This window comes from Ascaphus truei, chromosome 5 (assembly GCF_040206685.1).
Source record: "Ascaphus truei isolate aAscTru1 chromosome 5, aAscTru1.hap1, whole genome shotgun sequence".
Taxonomy (NCBI): domain Eukaryota; kingdom Metazoa; phylum Chordata; class Amphibia; order Anura; family Ascaphidae; genus Ascaphus; species Ascaphus truei.
Window position 1 is genome coordinate 42180837 of NC_134487.1, and position 17646 is coordinate 42198482.

The window sequence follows — 17646 nt, forward strand, 5'->3', positions numbered from 1 at the left end:
TGAATAGATAGCACTGCTAAAACACAGCTGAATCACTCGATACTGTAATCATGGTAACTACTATGAGTAGAACCCGGCAAGTTTGTAATGCGTCTGATGTCATTGGTAAACGAGTGTAGCACTATAGTGACGTCATTACGTTGACGGTCACGTGGGCGGCGACGGAGCGTGCTTGCAGCTCCCACCACTGGGAGAACTCTAGGAATGCTGTACGCACAGCTATACACACTGGGCATCAACCATATTGCCGTTTCTGCAGCAACAATCACCAGGTTGTATTCTTCCTGCTTGTATTCACTTATATTGTATTATCTCTGCATACTTGCCCTAAGTAATACACTCGTTTACCAATGACATCAGACGCATTACAAACTTGCCGAGTTAACATATTTTGGACCTCTCTCCATATATATACATCTCATGGGGATATCAATATAGGTCTTATTAACCCCTATCATCATCCTACTGCTCTTTGTTCGCCCATTAGGGGGACCTTTTTAGGTTTAGGTTTAGTTTTTGTATATTAGCTGTAATTTTATGCATTTCGTCTTGTTTTAATTTGTATTAAAGTTGTCAGAATTGTCTGTCTAGCTATAGATTAGTTTTAGTGGTTATTTTTCCTGTTGGTCTACACATAATGATTATATTATTGGTACCAGTTAATTAACTGGCACTTTTGGACTTACATTAGACTAAGGAATGAGTGCAATTATGAGGGACTTTTAGTGACCTCTCTTGGCCACTCTGTGTGTGTTTTTTCTTTATTTATTCCTCCATGTATTTTACCTTATGTCATCCTCTCCCTAACAATCTGATGTATGTTTTCCCAGCATCTTTTTCTCACTCTTTCCCCTCATATTTTTCTCTTTTCTCCCCCTCATGTCTTTCTCTCTTTTCTCCCCCTCATGTCTTTCTCTTTTCTCCCCTCATGTCTTTCTCCCTTTTATCTCCTCATGTATTTCTCTCTTTTCTCACCCTCGTCTTTCTCTCTTTCCTGCCCCTTCATGTTTTTCTCTCTTTTCTCCCCCTCATGTCTTTCTCTTTTCTCCCCCTCATGTCTTTCTCTCTTTTCTCCCCTCATGTCTTTCTCTTTTCTCCCCTCATGTCTTTCTCCCTTTTATCTCCTCATGTATTTCTCTCTTTTCTCACCCTCGTCTTTCTCTCTTTCCTGCCCCTTCATGTTTTTCTCTCTTTTCTCCCCCTCATGTCTTTCTCTCTTTCCTGCCCCTTCATGTTTTTCTCTCTTTTCTCCCCCTCATGTCTTTCTCTCTTTTCTGCCCCTCATGTCTTTCTCTCTCTTCTCCCCCTCATGTCTTTCTCTCTTTTCTCTCCCATTGTCAATCTCTATTTTCTGCCCCCCTCGTGTCTTTCTCTCCTTTCTGCCCCTGCATGTCTTTCTCTCTTCTCCCTCTCATGTCTTTTTCTCTTTTCTGCCCCCTCGTGTCTTTCTCTCTCTTCTCCCCCTAAGGTCTTTCTCTCTTTTCTCCCCCATTGTCTTTCTCTCTTTGCTGCCCCCTCATGTCTATCTCTCTTTTCTCCCTCATTATCTTTCTCTTTTCTCCCCATGTCTTTCTCTCTTTGCTGCCCCCTCATGTCTTTCTCTCTTTTCTGGGTAGAGATGACACAGTGATCTGGACGTCATAGACGCGATCATAACATTAGGTTTCGGGAAGTACCGGCATCTTTGAGTGATAGACGCGGCTGAATACTGTAGCTAGTCTAACCGTGATGTGGACCTTCTGAGGCAGCCACTATTTTGAGCTCAGATATTGCCCTAAGATTGTTAAAATACCCTAAACCTGGATCGTAACATATCTACAACAGTATAAGATCTTTATCGGGCTTCAGCAGCACTGATAAGGCGACAGAAACAGGAGGGTATGTTTCAACTCTCTAGAAAGTACTTGTGGCAATGACTAACAATCACTGCCTGTAATATTACACCCATTTAGCATTTTCTGTTTCGGTAATATCCCTATCCTTAACATCAGGCAGAATATAGGTAGCCTATATATTGCACTACTTTCACATACCCTGATATGGAGTACATTGTATATATAGTATATAGCATTTGGATCACGCAGTTCTTTAAACAGTCTAGTCTGTTTTGATTTATTTTGTCTTTTCAATTACTGCCCTTTTATACTGGCGCCTATTTGTCAGTGTAACTACCTATTATTCATCTACACGCTGGGAGTAGGATATCAACCAACTTGTAAAGCATAGCTCTCATGTATATACAACTGTATCACCTCATATAATATAGATACATTAATGTGATTGAGAGATTTGTCCCTCATTCAGGGACGCTTATTAGGACCCAGTCTGGTACTTCATGTTCTCTTGGTTTTTAAATTAGCATATTTCTTTTAAGAGTTTCTCTCCGTATACTACATTCATTAATAAAAAAAGTTTTGACATTATTATTTATTAGTAGAGGTTTAGTGCTTATACTAGGGATTCTTTTCTCTGTTGTAAATATATGTTTTCTGCCCCTCTCATGTCTTTCTCTCTTTTATCCCCCTCATGTCTTTCACTCTTTCCCCCTCATGCCTTTCTCTCTTTTCTCCCCTCGCGTCTTTTTCTCTTTTCTCTCCCTCATGTCTTTTTCTCTTTTCTCCCCTATTGTCTTTCTCTTTTTTCTCCCCTTGTGTCTTTCTCTCTTTTCTCTCCCATGTCTTTCTCTCTTTTCTCCCCCTCATGTCTTTCTCTCTTCTCTGCCTCCTCATGTCTTTCTCTCTTTTATCCCCCTCATGTCTTTCACTCCTCCCCCCCCCCCCTTTGTGTCTTTCTCTCTTTTCTGCCTTCTCGTGTCTTTCTTTCTTTCCTTTTTCTTTCGTATGTATTTCTATCTGGTAATTTATTTTCTCTTTGTGTTTTTTCTTCCTTTCTGTCTTCTTCCTTTTTATGTCTGCTTTTTATCCCCATGATTTAACCTGTCCCTCTCACCTTTCTCAGCCTGTCACTCAGCCCAGCCCCACACTGCTCTACTTGAGGCCCTGCCCACTCACCAAGGCCCCACCCACCTACAAAGGCTCTTCAGAGGAAGGGATTTCCCCTCTGTGATGTCCCTGATGCATCTCTGGGCCCCCACAGAGAGGTAATGTGCAGGCTAGGAGTCGTGCCCCCTAACACACTGGGATAGCAGACCTGGCTGTCCCCCCCTGTCAGCGGCCCTGCATCCCTGTCCTTTTTAAATTCAAAACATGAAACCTTTAAAGAATTTCCAGTACTGGTTGGACCTGCATTAATGATGAATGACTGTGTTTTTGTCTTTGCAAAGCATTGCAGTGCTCTCTGGCAGTGAAATGGTAAAGCCATTGCATATTTTGAAAAAATTTACATGGTATTAACTGTAGTTATTTCTTTTCATTTAGTGCCAACCGTGCACAAAACACATTATATTGAGAGCATATGGATGCCTTAAAGATACAGGGACATACATCTACAAGTAGGATTAAGGGCATTAAATATAACTGTTAGCACAAGGGGGAGGGATAAACAAACTTATTTTATGGTTGTCTGAAATATGGATATTTGCACAACCAAACTGTACATACCTGGTACATATGCTGAGTTAGTTTTTACTAAAATATGTGGGAAATACAAAAATTAAAGATGATTAGATTCATATCATAGTTTTATTTAAGAATAATATGTCCATCAATAATTTGGAAGCCTCAACAAATCCCAGCTCAATTAATTAAAAAATGATTAAAACAATGATATGGGCTGAATCATTGAGCACATTGTTTGTTCAATCTGCAACAACATGTACCCACCAATTATATATCATACTTTCATTTATTTATGCTATTCAACAATTGCAACAGCATGGAAATAAATACATGTATAATTAAATTGACATAGAAAATAACATCCTTGCATATATGGCATGAGTTTAGTTTATCATCTTTAAGTAACAGAGGGAAAACATTGATGTGTCTAGTGTCCTATCCTTTATCAAAGTTTATCTGTGTTTTGTTTTAGTCTCTCCAAATTATTATGCCTTTTGACATAACACTTCACTTGACTCTTGATATATGTATATGGGATACATGTTACCTGTACAATTCCAATGTATTTTGTTGAAACTGGGTTATTAGAATGCATGTGTGCTATGGCCATAGTACTGTCAATCAAAGAAAATGGAATGCTAATCCAGTTGGGTTATTTACAGACGAATATAACATTTTTACTGTGGATAGTGTCTTAGAGGAACTGAATCATTTTACAAATGTACCTCTACGATATGTAAGAAATTGGAAAACTTAATAAAAAGTCAATGGAAATCCAAGTCAAAAACAAAGAAAACACCACCAAAAGAAATACAATTTCCCGCAATATATATTTTCAGTTGGTTTACAATGTTATTTCACTATTAAATCACACCCAGCTCTAACAATGACATCTGTTCTTCAGCCCTTGTTCATTTGATATCATATCATCTCATTATTATATGGAAATTCTGGTTTTCCATTTTATGAAAAGCATTCTAAGATGTTTGTATTTGGTTATGAATTTGAAGCATAAGAGCAAATGAAATAATATTCATCCAGATGCAGTGCAGCAGGCTTGCTTGTTCTCTCTGGTGCCCTATACATTTATATACTGCACCAACATTGTCATTGAATTCTATAGAATCATCAAGAAAGCATCTGTTTTTTCATACATAGGACATTTAAATTCAGGTAATTAATGTATCTTAAAAAGAGGAATCGCTAAAAAAATAACAACAAAGTACTCCTACAGTAATAATATTCAACACTGCATTTTTATTACTTTAATATTTTGAAAATACATTATCTATTTTACTACTAGTAAGATCGTTAAACGTGCAATGGTAAATCAGGTGTTTCCACTATAAAGAAATTGCATCTTTTCACTCTCTTTTTTGGATAGGAACTGAAGAGGAAGACAATATATGTACAGTACCTGCTTGATTCGGCGTCTCATTAGTTTCTGCAAAGAAAGATTGGGCTGTTAGTCTAACAATTACTTATTTTTTTAACTGAAATCAGCTAATTACATTTATTGAGAAAGCCGGGGCACACAGGTTTGAGGACTAATGATATTTTGGACTTTGTATGATGAAACAGAACAAACGGTCTATTTACCCGGCAGTCGGCTTTATAACCTCCTCCCTCTCCCTCATTTAGACAGCAATGATTTTCTAATGGATTATAAGGACTCAGATAGTGTTAGATATGGTAAGGGTTAGACTAGCATATTAGGGTTGGCGTAAGAGGTAGATGGGCATATTAGTGTTAGGGTTTGAGTTAGACTGAAATATTAGGGTTAGGCTAATAAACCCTTAGGATTTATTTATCCTCCTGCCCATTAAATAAGACTGAACTGTATTATTGATTTTTCAATCTGTTGTAGTCCCCAAAGAGATTACGCCATTTCATATTTTGTTTACTGCAGTCATGTAGATACAGGCAGTTACATCTACAATTAGGGATAATGATACTAAACATACATGTGAGCGCATGGCAAAAAGAAACTACAGTAACTTATATTATGGTAGTCGGAATATGAATATTTGCACAAACAGCTGTACATACCGGGTACATTTGCTGTGGTAGGTATTCCTGCTATATGTGGGAAATAAAAAGAAATAAAGATTATTAGTTACACCTTATAGTTTTAAATAACAATAATATGCCCATCAATAATGTGGATGCCAAAAAAACCAGTTATATTTGTATAAAATTATGATAGAACATTAAATAATTATATTACTGCATAAAACCTACTTCTACAGTAAGTGTTTGCACAGGCAAAACTCCCTTCTCACCCCTTCCCACTTGCAGTAATTGACAAACACAGCAACATTCATAGGCCCCAAATTATATTACCTAGATGCATTTCTCAGAGTCCACTCTAAAAATCAAGTAAGTCATGTATCTTAAAGTGAGAAATTGTTAAAGAAAATGACAACCAAGTAACCATACAAATATTCATCACTTTATTGTTATTATTTTACTAATTTTAAACCATATTATACATTTTACCCATAGTATGATCATTAAACGTATAATGGTAAATCATGTATTCCCTCTACAAAGAAATTGTATCTTTCACTCTCTCTTTTTCCTATGAACTGAACAGGAAGACAATATACAGTGTATGTACAGTACTTTCTCGATCAGCCGTCTCACTAGTTACGGCAAAGAAACATTGGGCTGTTAGTCTAACAAGTACAATTTTTTAAACTTAATCAACTAATTACATTTATCGTGAAAACAGGAGCAGGCAGGTCTGAGGACTAATGATGTGTTGGTCTTTGTATGGTAAAACAGAACAAACTGTCTATTTACCCGGCAGCCGGCTTTATAACCTCCTCCCTCTCCCTTATTTACCCAGCAATGATTTTCTAACAGATTATTAGGACTCATATCATGCTGGTTAGGGTAAGTGTTAGATTGGCATATTAGGGTTAGGGTAAGTGTCAGACAAGCATATTAGGGTTAGGGTAAGAGTTAGACTAGCATACAGTATTAGGGTTAGGGCAAGTGTTAGACTAGCATAATGGGGTTAGGGTAAGAGCTAGACTAGCATATTAGGGTTAGGCTGATCAAGTCTTTTATTTATCCTCCTGCCATTAATTAAGGCCTAACTGTATTATTGACTTTGCTATGTGTTGTAGTCCCCAACAAGATTAAGCCATTGCATATTGTATTTACTGTAGGCATGTATTTTCCTATAGTTCTAAACATGTATGTAGCACTTTACATTGACCGCATACAGATGACTTTAAGATACAGAGAGTTACATAAATAATTAGGGATAATGATATTAAACATAAGTGTAAGCGCATGGAAAAAAGAAACTATAGTATCTTATTTGATGGTAGTCTAAATATATTTGCACAAACAAACCTTACATACCTGGTACATTTGCAGTGGTTGTTGTTTCTACTATATGTGGGAAATATAAACAAGTAAAGATAATTAGTTCCATCTTATATAAAACTATTGGATTAATATGCCCATCAATAATGTGGATGCCAAGAAAACACAGTACAATGTATATAAATTCACAACGAACATTAAATAATTGTATTACTGCATGAAACCTACACTACATTTGCCTAGATACATACATCACTTACAAGTTTTATAGTAACCCTATCCCCCCAAATTATATTATCTAGATGCATTTCTCAGAGTCCACTCTAAAAATCAAGTTAGTCATGTATCTTAACGTGTGAAATTGTTAAAGAAAATGGCAAAAAAGTAACCCTACAAATATTCATCACTTTATTTTTATTATTTTACTATTTTTAAACCACATTATACATTTTATCCATAGCATGATCATTAAACGTGTAATGGTAAATCATGTATTTCCTCTACAAAAAAATTGTATCTTTTTACTCTCTCTTTTGCCTATGAGCTGAAAAGGAAGAAAATATATGTACAGTACATGCTATATCAGGCATCACACTAGTTATTGCAAATAAACTTTGGTCTGTTAGTCTAACAATGACAATTTTTTAAACTGGAATCAACTATTCAATTTATCATGAAAACAGGAGCAGGCAGGTCTGAGGGCTAATTATGTATTGGACTTTGAATGGTAAAACAGAACAAATGATCTATTTACCCGGCAGCTGGCATTATATATCACCTCCTCCCTCTCAATTATTTAGGCAGCAATGATTTTCTACAAGATTATTAGGACTCCGTTCGTGCTGGTCAAGGCAAGAGTAAGACTAGCATATTTGGGTTATCGTTAGGCCAAGAGTTAGATTTACATATTAGGGTTATCGTTAGGTTAAGAGTTAGATTTACATATTTGGGTTAGGGTAAGATTTTGACTGGAATATTTGGGCTAGGTTGATGAAGTCTTTTATTTATCCTCCTGCCATTAAATAAGGCTGTACTGAATGATTAATTTTGCAATCGGTTGTAGTCCTCAAAGAGATTGTCATTGCATATTGTGTTTACTGTAGTCATGTATTTTCCTATAGTTCCAAACATGTATGCTGCACTTTACATTGACAGCATGGGGTTGACTTAAAGATACAGGGAGTTACATCTATAATTAGGGATAATGATACTAAACCTAATTATAAGCGCAAAGAAAAAAAGAAACTACAGTAAAAAAAATTATGGCAGTCTGAATAGGAATATTTGCAAAACTAACTCTACATACCTGGTACATTTACTGTGGTAGTTGTTACTAATATATGTGGGAAATACAAACATGTAAAGATAATTAGTTCCATCTTAAAGTTGTATATAATAATAAAATGCTCATCAATAATGTGAATGTCAAAAAAAAGTTCAGTTTATATTAATTAATGACAGGAGCAGACAGATCTGAGGACTAATGATGGATTGGACCTTGTATGGTATTTACCTGGCAACCTGCTTTATATCCTCCTCCTCCCACCTCCATTATTTATCCAGCAATGATTTTCTACCAGATTATAAGGACTCAGATCGTGCTGGTCAAGGCGAGTTAGACTAGCATATTAGGGTTAGAGTAAGAGTTAGACTAGCATATTAGGGTTAGGGTAAGTGTTAGATTAGCATATTAGGGTTAGGGTAAGAGTTACACTGGCATATTAGGGTTAGGGTAGAGTTAGACTGGCATATTAGGGTTAGGCTGATTAAGTCTTTTATTCATCCTCCTGCCATTAATTAAGGCCTAACTGTATTATTGACTTCGCAATCTGTTGTAGTCCCCAAAGAGATTGAGCCATTACATATTGTGTTTACTGTAGTCATGTATTTTCTTATAGTTCCAAACATGTATGCAGCACTTTACATTGACCGCATACAGGTGACTTTAAGATACAGGGAGTTAAATCTACAATTAGGGATAATGATACTAAACATAAGTGTAAGCGCATGGAAAAATAAACTACAGTATCTTATTTTACGGCAGTCTGAAGATTCATATTTTCACGAATAAACTGTACATACCTGGTACATTTGCAGTGGTAGTTGTTACTAATATATGTGAGAAATACAAACAAGTAAAGATAATTAGTTCCATCTTATAGTTTTATATAAGAATAATATGCCCATCAATAATGTGGATGCCAAAAAAATCACAGTTCAATTTGTATAAATTCACAATAGAGCATTACTTTTGATATTGTTTTGTTTATTTGTATTTCCGACAAAGGCTCTTTAATATATATTTTTTCCCAGACTATTTCCCCTGAAAAGCGACTTCAGAGCCATGGGGGGAGTATCAAAGCAAATTTGGAGCAAAATTGACATAAACTACATTATTTTTGTTTTGCGTCTCTTTGGGTCATTGTATCAGGATCTTTGCTCCAGGTTTTGTGCTGGGTTTTGGGGAGTGTCAATAGGAGGGAGGAGTTACATGGTGCACGGATTACAATGCCAAGATGGGCACATTTTTCACCAAAATTTGAATCGGCTGCGAAAAGGCATTACTTCGCAAATTTGACATTTGATTTTCTGTTGAATAAACCTGAATGCTTACATTTTTACATGGATTAATAAGCAAATATTGTAATGCTTTAGGAGTTAATGCTGTATTATTTGTATAAACTGAGGAAATTTGTAAATTATGCTTATAAAATAAGCATTTGAGGATGTTATAGTGCCTGGTTTATCGGGATTGTCAGGCTTTACTGCAATAAAAATTATAATGCAATATCTTTTTTTAATAATGCAATACAACAGCAATTTATTTTTCAAGCGATAAGTATTGCTTCAGAGAACGTATTGTTATAATCAGTTATAGATTATAGACACGGGGCTTATGTTTTGTCTTAGAAATCATTGCTGAAAACTAAGAGCTTTATGTATCAAACTCTCCAGGCTGCCAAACTGGGGCACAAATCAGCATTTATTGCTTTTTCTTTGACAAATCTGGTGTACAATTTGTTGCTCTAGTGTTGCCCCAGTCTCTGGCGATCCAGTTTCTCCAAAATCAAACCATTCTACCATCAATCTGCAGAATCGCCAATGAATCTCAGCGCAGTCTCAATTTGCAAGTGATTCTACAAGCATTTTAGTTTTCGTTTAATGATGCTAACTCTCATCCAGAGCCTGAAATGGGCTCTCTATCTCTCCAAAGCCCCATATCAGGTTCTGGATAGGAGAAAGCATCATTAATAGAAATGCTTGGTGAGTTTTGACCATGATGTAACTCAACTCTGACAGATCAGCAACTTTGATTTTACATAAAAAAAATACTGCATTTCACATGGTCCGCTGACTCGGACAAAAGCTTTGCACATCTCCAATACCACTTCCACATCCTTCCCTAGTCTGTATCACATATATATCATCCTTTACACTGCAAAAGCGAACTGTCCACAAGTAATAAACCAATACTAACCATATAGTTTAATTAGGTACTGACATGTCAGCATATATAAAGTTACTAGGTAGAATAGTGTTTCCCAACTTAAGTTCCGAGCACCCTGGGGTTCCGTGAGAGGATCAAAAGGGATGGCAGGATTTTTCCTATCTGCCAGAGCAGGGAGAAAGCAGGACAGTTGCTAGGGGTCTGGGCAGTTTCCTCCATCCTGATTGGCTGCTGCCGGGTAATGCAGCCAAACATGAGGTGTTGTCAGGAGCCTTGGAGTGTGGTCAAGCAGAAGGGTAAGCAGCATGGGCAGTAGAGAGGTGAGGCTGTGTCTGTTTGTCTTTCTGTCCACCCTGTGTGTATTTGTTCTGCCCTGTTGTGTGTGTGTTTCCTCTTACTGTCTCTGCTCTGTGCCTCCTGTGACTCTATGTCTGTCTCTGCCCTGTCTCCTGTGACTATCTTTGTCCTGTGTCTCCTGTGACTCATTTACTCTCATTGTCACTTTTTATGAAGCCAAAAAGGAGGTCAATTTTAATATTGCTTGGCAAACAAAGAGATTTGATCTTTTCCTTAAAAAAGAAAAGTTTGGGAACAGTACCTGGTTTCTGAGACTTTCTGTGCTTTCCTGTAATTAAAAGATAATGCAGTTAGTCTAACGCTTCCGATTCTTCAAGTACTGTATTCAAACTTTCTGTTCTTCGATTATGAACATAGTAGCCCATGGATACTAAGCAGTCTTTTGCCATAAGGCATTGATTTGAGTGGGCTGTTACAGTATCTTCCAGCACCAGCAGGTGCCTTATGGCCAAAGACTGCTAGCACACATTACACAATATGTTCTAAGTGGCACTGTGAGCCCTATTATGACCATTGTAGGTAAAACTGTATCTTTTATCTGGCTACTTATGTTATCTTTAAAGAAAGAAACATATTTTAAGTGTTATAACTAAGTTAAACACACGTACAGTGCCAGGCTTCCCATAATTATGTGAAATAACAAAATTGTGCTCATCAGTTCAACACTAACATTAAGTAATTACCAATAACCATTGTAAGGGCAACTCTTTGTTCCTTGGGACAACCTAATAAATCTGCTTCCTGGGGGCACATGAAATAAATGTTCTGCAGTGTGCAGCACTACAACAGTTATAGTTTTAATAATCCTTCTGCTGTTAGATGGGTCCATATAAAAACAAGGAGTTAAATATTAATACAACTTTGAGACCCTGATAAATCCTTTTCTCAAAAGTTTTTGAATTGAAGTTTTCAAATACAGAATTCATACTCCACAAAAAGCTATATCTTTTGATGTAACATGAATGATTTCTTAAATTATCATTGTCCTCATGTAAATATCCAGTGTTTGTTATAACATCCTTTTGCTATTAGAACACATGGGGCCTCATGCACTAAAGGTTCATAAAAAAAAATCCCCCGGGCCATTTAAATCACCATTTTTATGAGCGTTGGTATCACAGTATTCAGAAAGCCTTCATTACCTGTCATAGCAAAATTCCCAAAACGGGCGATTAGCCGGTAATCTGATGAACGACCTTCTGAAAAGACCTTACCCGGCGAGTTGTATCTCCTGCAGAGAGAGCTTCTCTGAGAGAGCCGTCTCCTGAGCTGAACTGCATTGGTTTCAGCCTCGGGGACACCTTACTTCCCGAGATACAGGCCCCGTTATGGGGTGCCGGTATCTCCTATGCATTTTATTCCCATGGTCACATGACACAGACATTTAAATGCATAGGACATACCGGCACCTTATAACGGGGCCTGTATCTCGGGAAGTAGGGGGTCCCTGGGGCTATCCGCTATGGTAATGAAGTTTACTGTAAATGCATTTTTATTGCATAGGGTTCATGCCAGGGGTCTCTGGTGCTAATATTAATGTATATCAGCTCCAGAGATTCCCGGCATCAATCCTATGCAGGAAAAATTTATTTTTTATTCCAGCACCAGCAGGTGCCTTATGGCCGAAGACTGCTCAGCACACATTACTCAATATGTTTTAAGTGGCACAGTGAGCCCTATTATGACCATTGTACTGTATCTTTTATCTGGCTACTTATGTTATCTTTAAAGAAAAAAACATATTTTAAGTGTTATAACTAAGTTAAACACATGCACATGCAATACACATGTACAGTGCCAGGTTTACCAGTGCTAATTAGTCCAACACTAACATTAAGTAATTAACAATAACCATTTTAAAGGCAATTCTTTGTGCCTTGGGACAATAAATCTGCTTCCTGGGGGCACATTAAATAAATGTTCTGCAGTGTGCAGCAATCCTAAATACAGTATTGTTTTAATAATCTTTTTGCTGTTAGATGGGTCCCTATAAAAACAAGGAGTTAAATATTAATACAACTTTGTGAACCTGATTAATCCTTTTCTCAAAAGATTTTGGACACAGAATTCATACTCCACAAAAAGCTATGTTTTGACGTAACATTAATGATTTCTTAAATTATCATTTCCCTAATGTGCATATCTGTTATATGATCCAGTGTTTGTTATAACATCCATTTGCTATTAGAAATCAGGGGTTATTTATTTACATTAAAAATTATGTTCTCAATCTGAAAAATAATTCTAAAATGATATACTGTAGCTAAAGTTTATTTAACAATGCTAAATAATATGTACAAGCACATATGTACATTTTTAGCATTTGAGATATTTTCTAAAAAAATTCTAATTTTAAGAAATGAAATATGTGAATTGCACTTTTGAGACTTTGAATTTACGGAAAAATTTGCAAATACATTTTGTAAGAAGAACTGGAATAACTTTTGTACACATTTCAAACGTAAACAATCCCATGGACAGTAACATTGTTTCATGTTCCTTTTAAATATCTGCTAAGGCAAAGAATAATAATTAATTGAAGCCTATAAGATCGTTGTCATTTGGATTCAGAGTAACCTTTCCTTTGTGAAATATAATACTATTAATAATAATAATAATAATATGCTATGATGTATCCTGCTGGAGAAGATGTTTAGACTCATTCATTAGAACAGTCCTGAACCCTTCTCATGAAATTAAATAAGGCCGTGATTATACCAAAACCATCCAGCGGTGTCGCGTGGCGCGGCTCAAAAACAAATTGCAGAAATCCAATGAAAGCAAACATACCTCACACAACGTGCGCGCCGCCTGGAACTGCAGGGCGGCAGACTGGAGAGCAGACTTGAGAATTTGTTCTCGGCAGGCGACGGTCGCGTCACGTGAGCGGTTCAGCCAATGAGGGTGAACCGCTCACGGCCACGCCTCCGCCACCCCTCCTCCCTGTCTCCTTTGCTTGCCTCCTGTCTGCAGTTTACATGCCGCACGGCGGCATCGCAAGGATGATGTCACTGGATCTCGTGGCTGCCCAGCCTGAGCGGGTATAATCGAGGCCTAAGGTCTAACAGTTTGTACGGCTGCATTATTAATTTTATTCACAATAGGCCACTAAGGGTTTAACAGTTTATATTTTGTGAATGTGTGTTTAAAATCGATGTAAAAAATACCTGATTCGTGACTTCCATCTGGGAAAGAAAAGAGACATACATTTATTTCAATAAATATTTACAGCAAATGCGGAGGTTTTTTTTACATATTGTGACAACATAAGTGTTACTATACTGAGTTATACATTGTGTAATGAAGTATTTGGGAAACATAGGATTTGTACATCTGCCAAAAATTTAACCTTCCCATTTATGCTTCAGAAAACGTATTGCTATAATCAGGTATAGCTTACAGACATGGGACGTGCTTTGGATTAGGAATCAGTGCTGAAAACTAAGGAGTGTAACTATAACACCTATATTCTGTTAAATAACAATGCATTCTAGCAGCTAGTTTTACTGTAAGTAACTTCCCTCACACACTTCCTACTCTCCTTTCTCAGGGATTCTAAGATTCGTGGAGCAGGGCTTCCTTATTTTCTGCACCTGTGCATGTCAGTATTGTAATATTGAAATGTTGTAACTCACAGTGACATCAGACAAAATTGAGCAGCCGGAGGGAATCTAACCCCTTCCACGTCTCAGCTCACCATGTTTACAGACTAACTTTTAAAGATATTTTAAAAAAATACGTATAAGTTTCAAATTAGTAAGAAGAAAAAAAGACATCACCAACATGTAACCATTTAAACATGTGACTGTCATTAGTATACTTTGGTGCTAAGAGGGATTGCACCTTTAAACAATGAACAGCAAGCACTTTACAAGAGATACAGTAGTATATTGGAGTAGAGACCGCAAGGAACAAAAATGAAGAAAAAATAAATGTGCACTAACATAGCTATACAGCTGAACACCGTTATAACGCGATCCATTACAACGCGAATCCGCTTATAACGCGATGCAAGTGTGGCTCCAATTTGCATATTTAGGAATACTTTACAACACGATAATTGGTATCTTAAATACTTTATTGTACAATGCATACAATTGTACATTATTTCTAACGCGATCCGCTTATAACGCGATGTGATTCTTTGGACCCCAAGCACAGCGTTATAAGGGGGTTGAGCTGTGTTCCTTATAAAATACAAGACATACCTGAGTCTCTACGGCGACCTGGAAAGTAAATAAATGTCAATTACTTAATGATAACTGTGTTTTAAAGGTTTTGTTTAATTTCTATTGGTTATCCACAAATGCTCTGCATACTACACACTGGAGGTTCTGTGTACTATTTCAACCCATAAATTTCAACACATACAGATATAATTTTATTTAAGTATAAGTGGAGTACACACAACTTTAGCTCTTCCTATAGCTGTGGTTTGAAGAGGGCAAAGATTAATGTGAGTGCCCGTGATAAGATACTGTATTTGCAGACAGCAATAGGAAGAGGGGGGGGGGAGAAAGGGGTTTGATCTGTTCTGTATACAGTAGGCAAGGAATAGCTGAATTTAGTAGGCAGGGGAATTTAGTAGGCAGTAGAAGGCAGTGTTGCTTCTGCCCACATACCTGTACTCACTGGCTTTAATAAAACTATTGTTTGAAGTACAATAGCCACTTGGCTGCAACAGTGCTCTAAATGAGATTACTTTTTACCCCAGATTTCCTATCAAGAGTCTTTCATAAATAAGCAACTCATACAGTAGTCATAGTCTCATTGTAAAAAATAAGGTGAATCAGAAAAGTTTATATTTTTTTCTGTCTATTTAATAATAAATATTTATGTTGTAGAAATAATATGAATGCCCTAGAGACACAACCCTATACTTTAATAGACTAATGTTTCATTTTCTTAAAGATTCCTATAGCAAAAAGGACCTACTATATTAAGGAGAAACACTCAATAAATGATCAGTTTTATGTAGTCCGTGGAATTAGAGCTCCCAAAGTAATACAGAGAATGTAACTTTTTTCCTTATTCTCCTTATGCTATTCCAAATAAAACACAACACCCCATGAGAGGGAGGTACAGGTGCACTAGCCACACAGTTCAATTCCACACAGAGTGGGTAATCAGCTGTAAGAGTCAGGCTGCTGATCCCAATGCCCTCTGTTTATGGGAAGAAACATTTGTACAGTACTGTAGCTACTGCTTTGGGTGCAGGGAAAGTACCATAGGGCTCATGAATGAAATTGGTTTAAACCTTTAATGAACATAATACTTGTAGGACTGCGGGATGAGAGAAATGAAGCATTAACATATACTAACACGAAACATATACCAGTATTAGAAATTACAATAGAAAATAAGTACCTGTATAATCAGCTCTATTTAGCAGTAGCAATATGTACGTATATACACATTTTTATAGGACTAACATATAAGATACTAATATAAGTAACCATATAAGTGAATACATAACTATATAGACAAGATACTAACATAAGTAATAAACCAATATTACCCATATAGTTTAATAAGGTGCTAACATGTCAGCACATATATAGTTACTATCTAGAATAGTGTTTCCCAACTTAAGTTCTGTGCACCCTGGGGTTCCATGGGATGATCAAAAGGGGCTGCAGGATTTCCCTGACCTGCCAGAGCAGGGAGAGAGCAGGACAGTTACTACGGGGCTGGGCAGTTTCCTCCATCCTGATTGGCTGCTGCTAGGTAATGAAGCCATTCATGAGGTTTTGTCGGGAACCTGGGGGTGTGGTCAAGCAGAGGAGGAAGCAGTATGGATAATAAAGAGGTGAGGCTGTGTGTCTGTATTTCTTTCTGTCCGTCCTGTGTGTATTTGTTCTGCCTTGTTGTGTGTTTTTTTCTTAATGCCTCTGCCCTGCGCCTCCTGTCATTGTCTCATCCCTGTGTCTCCTGTGACTATGTATGTCTCTGCCCTGTGTCTCCTGTGACTATCTGTCTGTCTCTGTCCTGTGCCTCATGTGTCTGTCTCTGCCCTGCGCCTCCTGTCATTGTCTCATCCCTGTGTCTCCTGTGACTATGTATGTCTCTGCCCTGTGTCTCCTGTGACTATCTGTCTGTCTCTGTCCTGTGCCTCGTGTGACTGTCTCTGCCCTGTGCCTCCTGTGATTGTCTCTGCCCTGTGTCTCCTGTGACTATCTGTTTTTGTTTTGCGATACATTACAATATCACAATAAATGTCTTAAAACCATTACTGTGAAAAATGATTTATTATTGCCCAATCCTAGGTGTAGTAATTTTGTATGGATCTGGTGTTTAGTTATGTACATGTATGTTCATGAATCTAATTGTGTATGTGTGGATGATGCACATACCTAGTACTTTATGCGTGTGTGTTGGGAGAAAGGGCCTGTATGCATTTTCCGCCAGTCTGAAATGTCCCCTTTTGGGAAATGCTAAGTGAAGATAGGACGATTTCAAGCCTAAATAATAAATATGTTAAATTGTCTATATACATATATATATTCAGCATGTAACTAGTTAAAACAAGTAATTTTGTATTATTTGAAATTATATTGGAAAATGATTAGCAGCCTCAGCAAAGATAAATCAGTCTGAAGTCAGGCAGGTGTAGAAATGTTTTATGTGACTTAAGAATCTATCTTGTTTTATTAATTTCTATTTTGTAGGAAACTTGATATGTTTAATGTCTGCTGAGTTGAATATTATAGGATCGTGAATTTTGACTCAAAGGTTAGTTAAATAGTTGGTTAGTAGTAAAAGACAATACAATAGAGATCGGTCTTAAAAGATAAGGAACATAGTTAACTTAGTGACAGAACAAGGAGGGTTTTGTAAATCAAAGTAAATATTGCTAAATGAAGAAAAGGTGTTCTAATGTTGATGATTGACTAAGGAGATTTGTCTGACAGTGAGAAAAATCTGTTATTGTTAAAATGTATAAAGATTGTATTTGGATTTGTAGAATACAGAATCATGTCACAC

The 17646-nt window shown here is 36.9% G+C and overlaps 1 protein-coding gene across 1 annotated transcript in view; it reads right to left on the reverse strand.

The window, feature by feature from the left end:
- MUC19 (mucin 19, oligomeric) overlaps window positions 1-17646 on the reverse strand; it is a 203173-nt gene that overhangs the window by 175715 nt on the left and 9812 nt on the right. Inside the window, exons 8-11 of the mRNA XM_075599071.1 lie at window positions 14871-14888; window positions 13830-13847; window positions 10904-10930; window positions 8940-8966 (exon numbers count right to left, since the gene is read on the reverse strand). Coding sequence (XP_075455186.1) covers window positions 8940-8966; window positions 10904-10930; window positions 13830-13847; window positions 14871-14888 — 90 coding nt within the window. The remainder of the gene's footprint in view (window positions 1-8939; window positions 8967-10903; window positions 10931-13829; window positions 13848-14870; window positions 14889-17646) is intronic.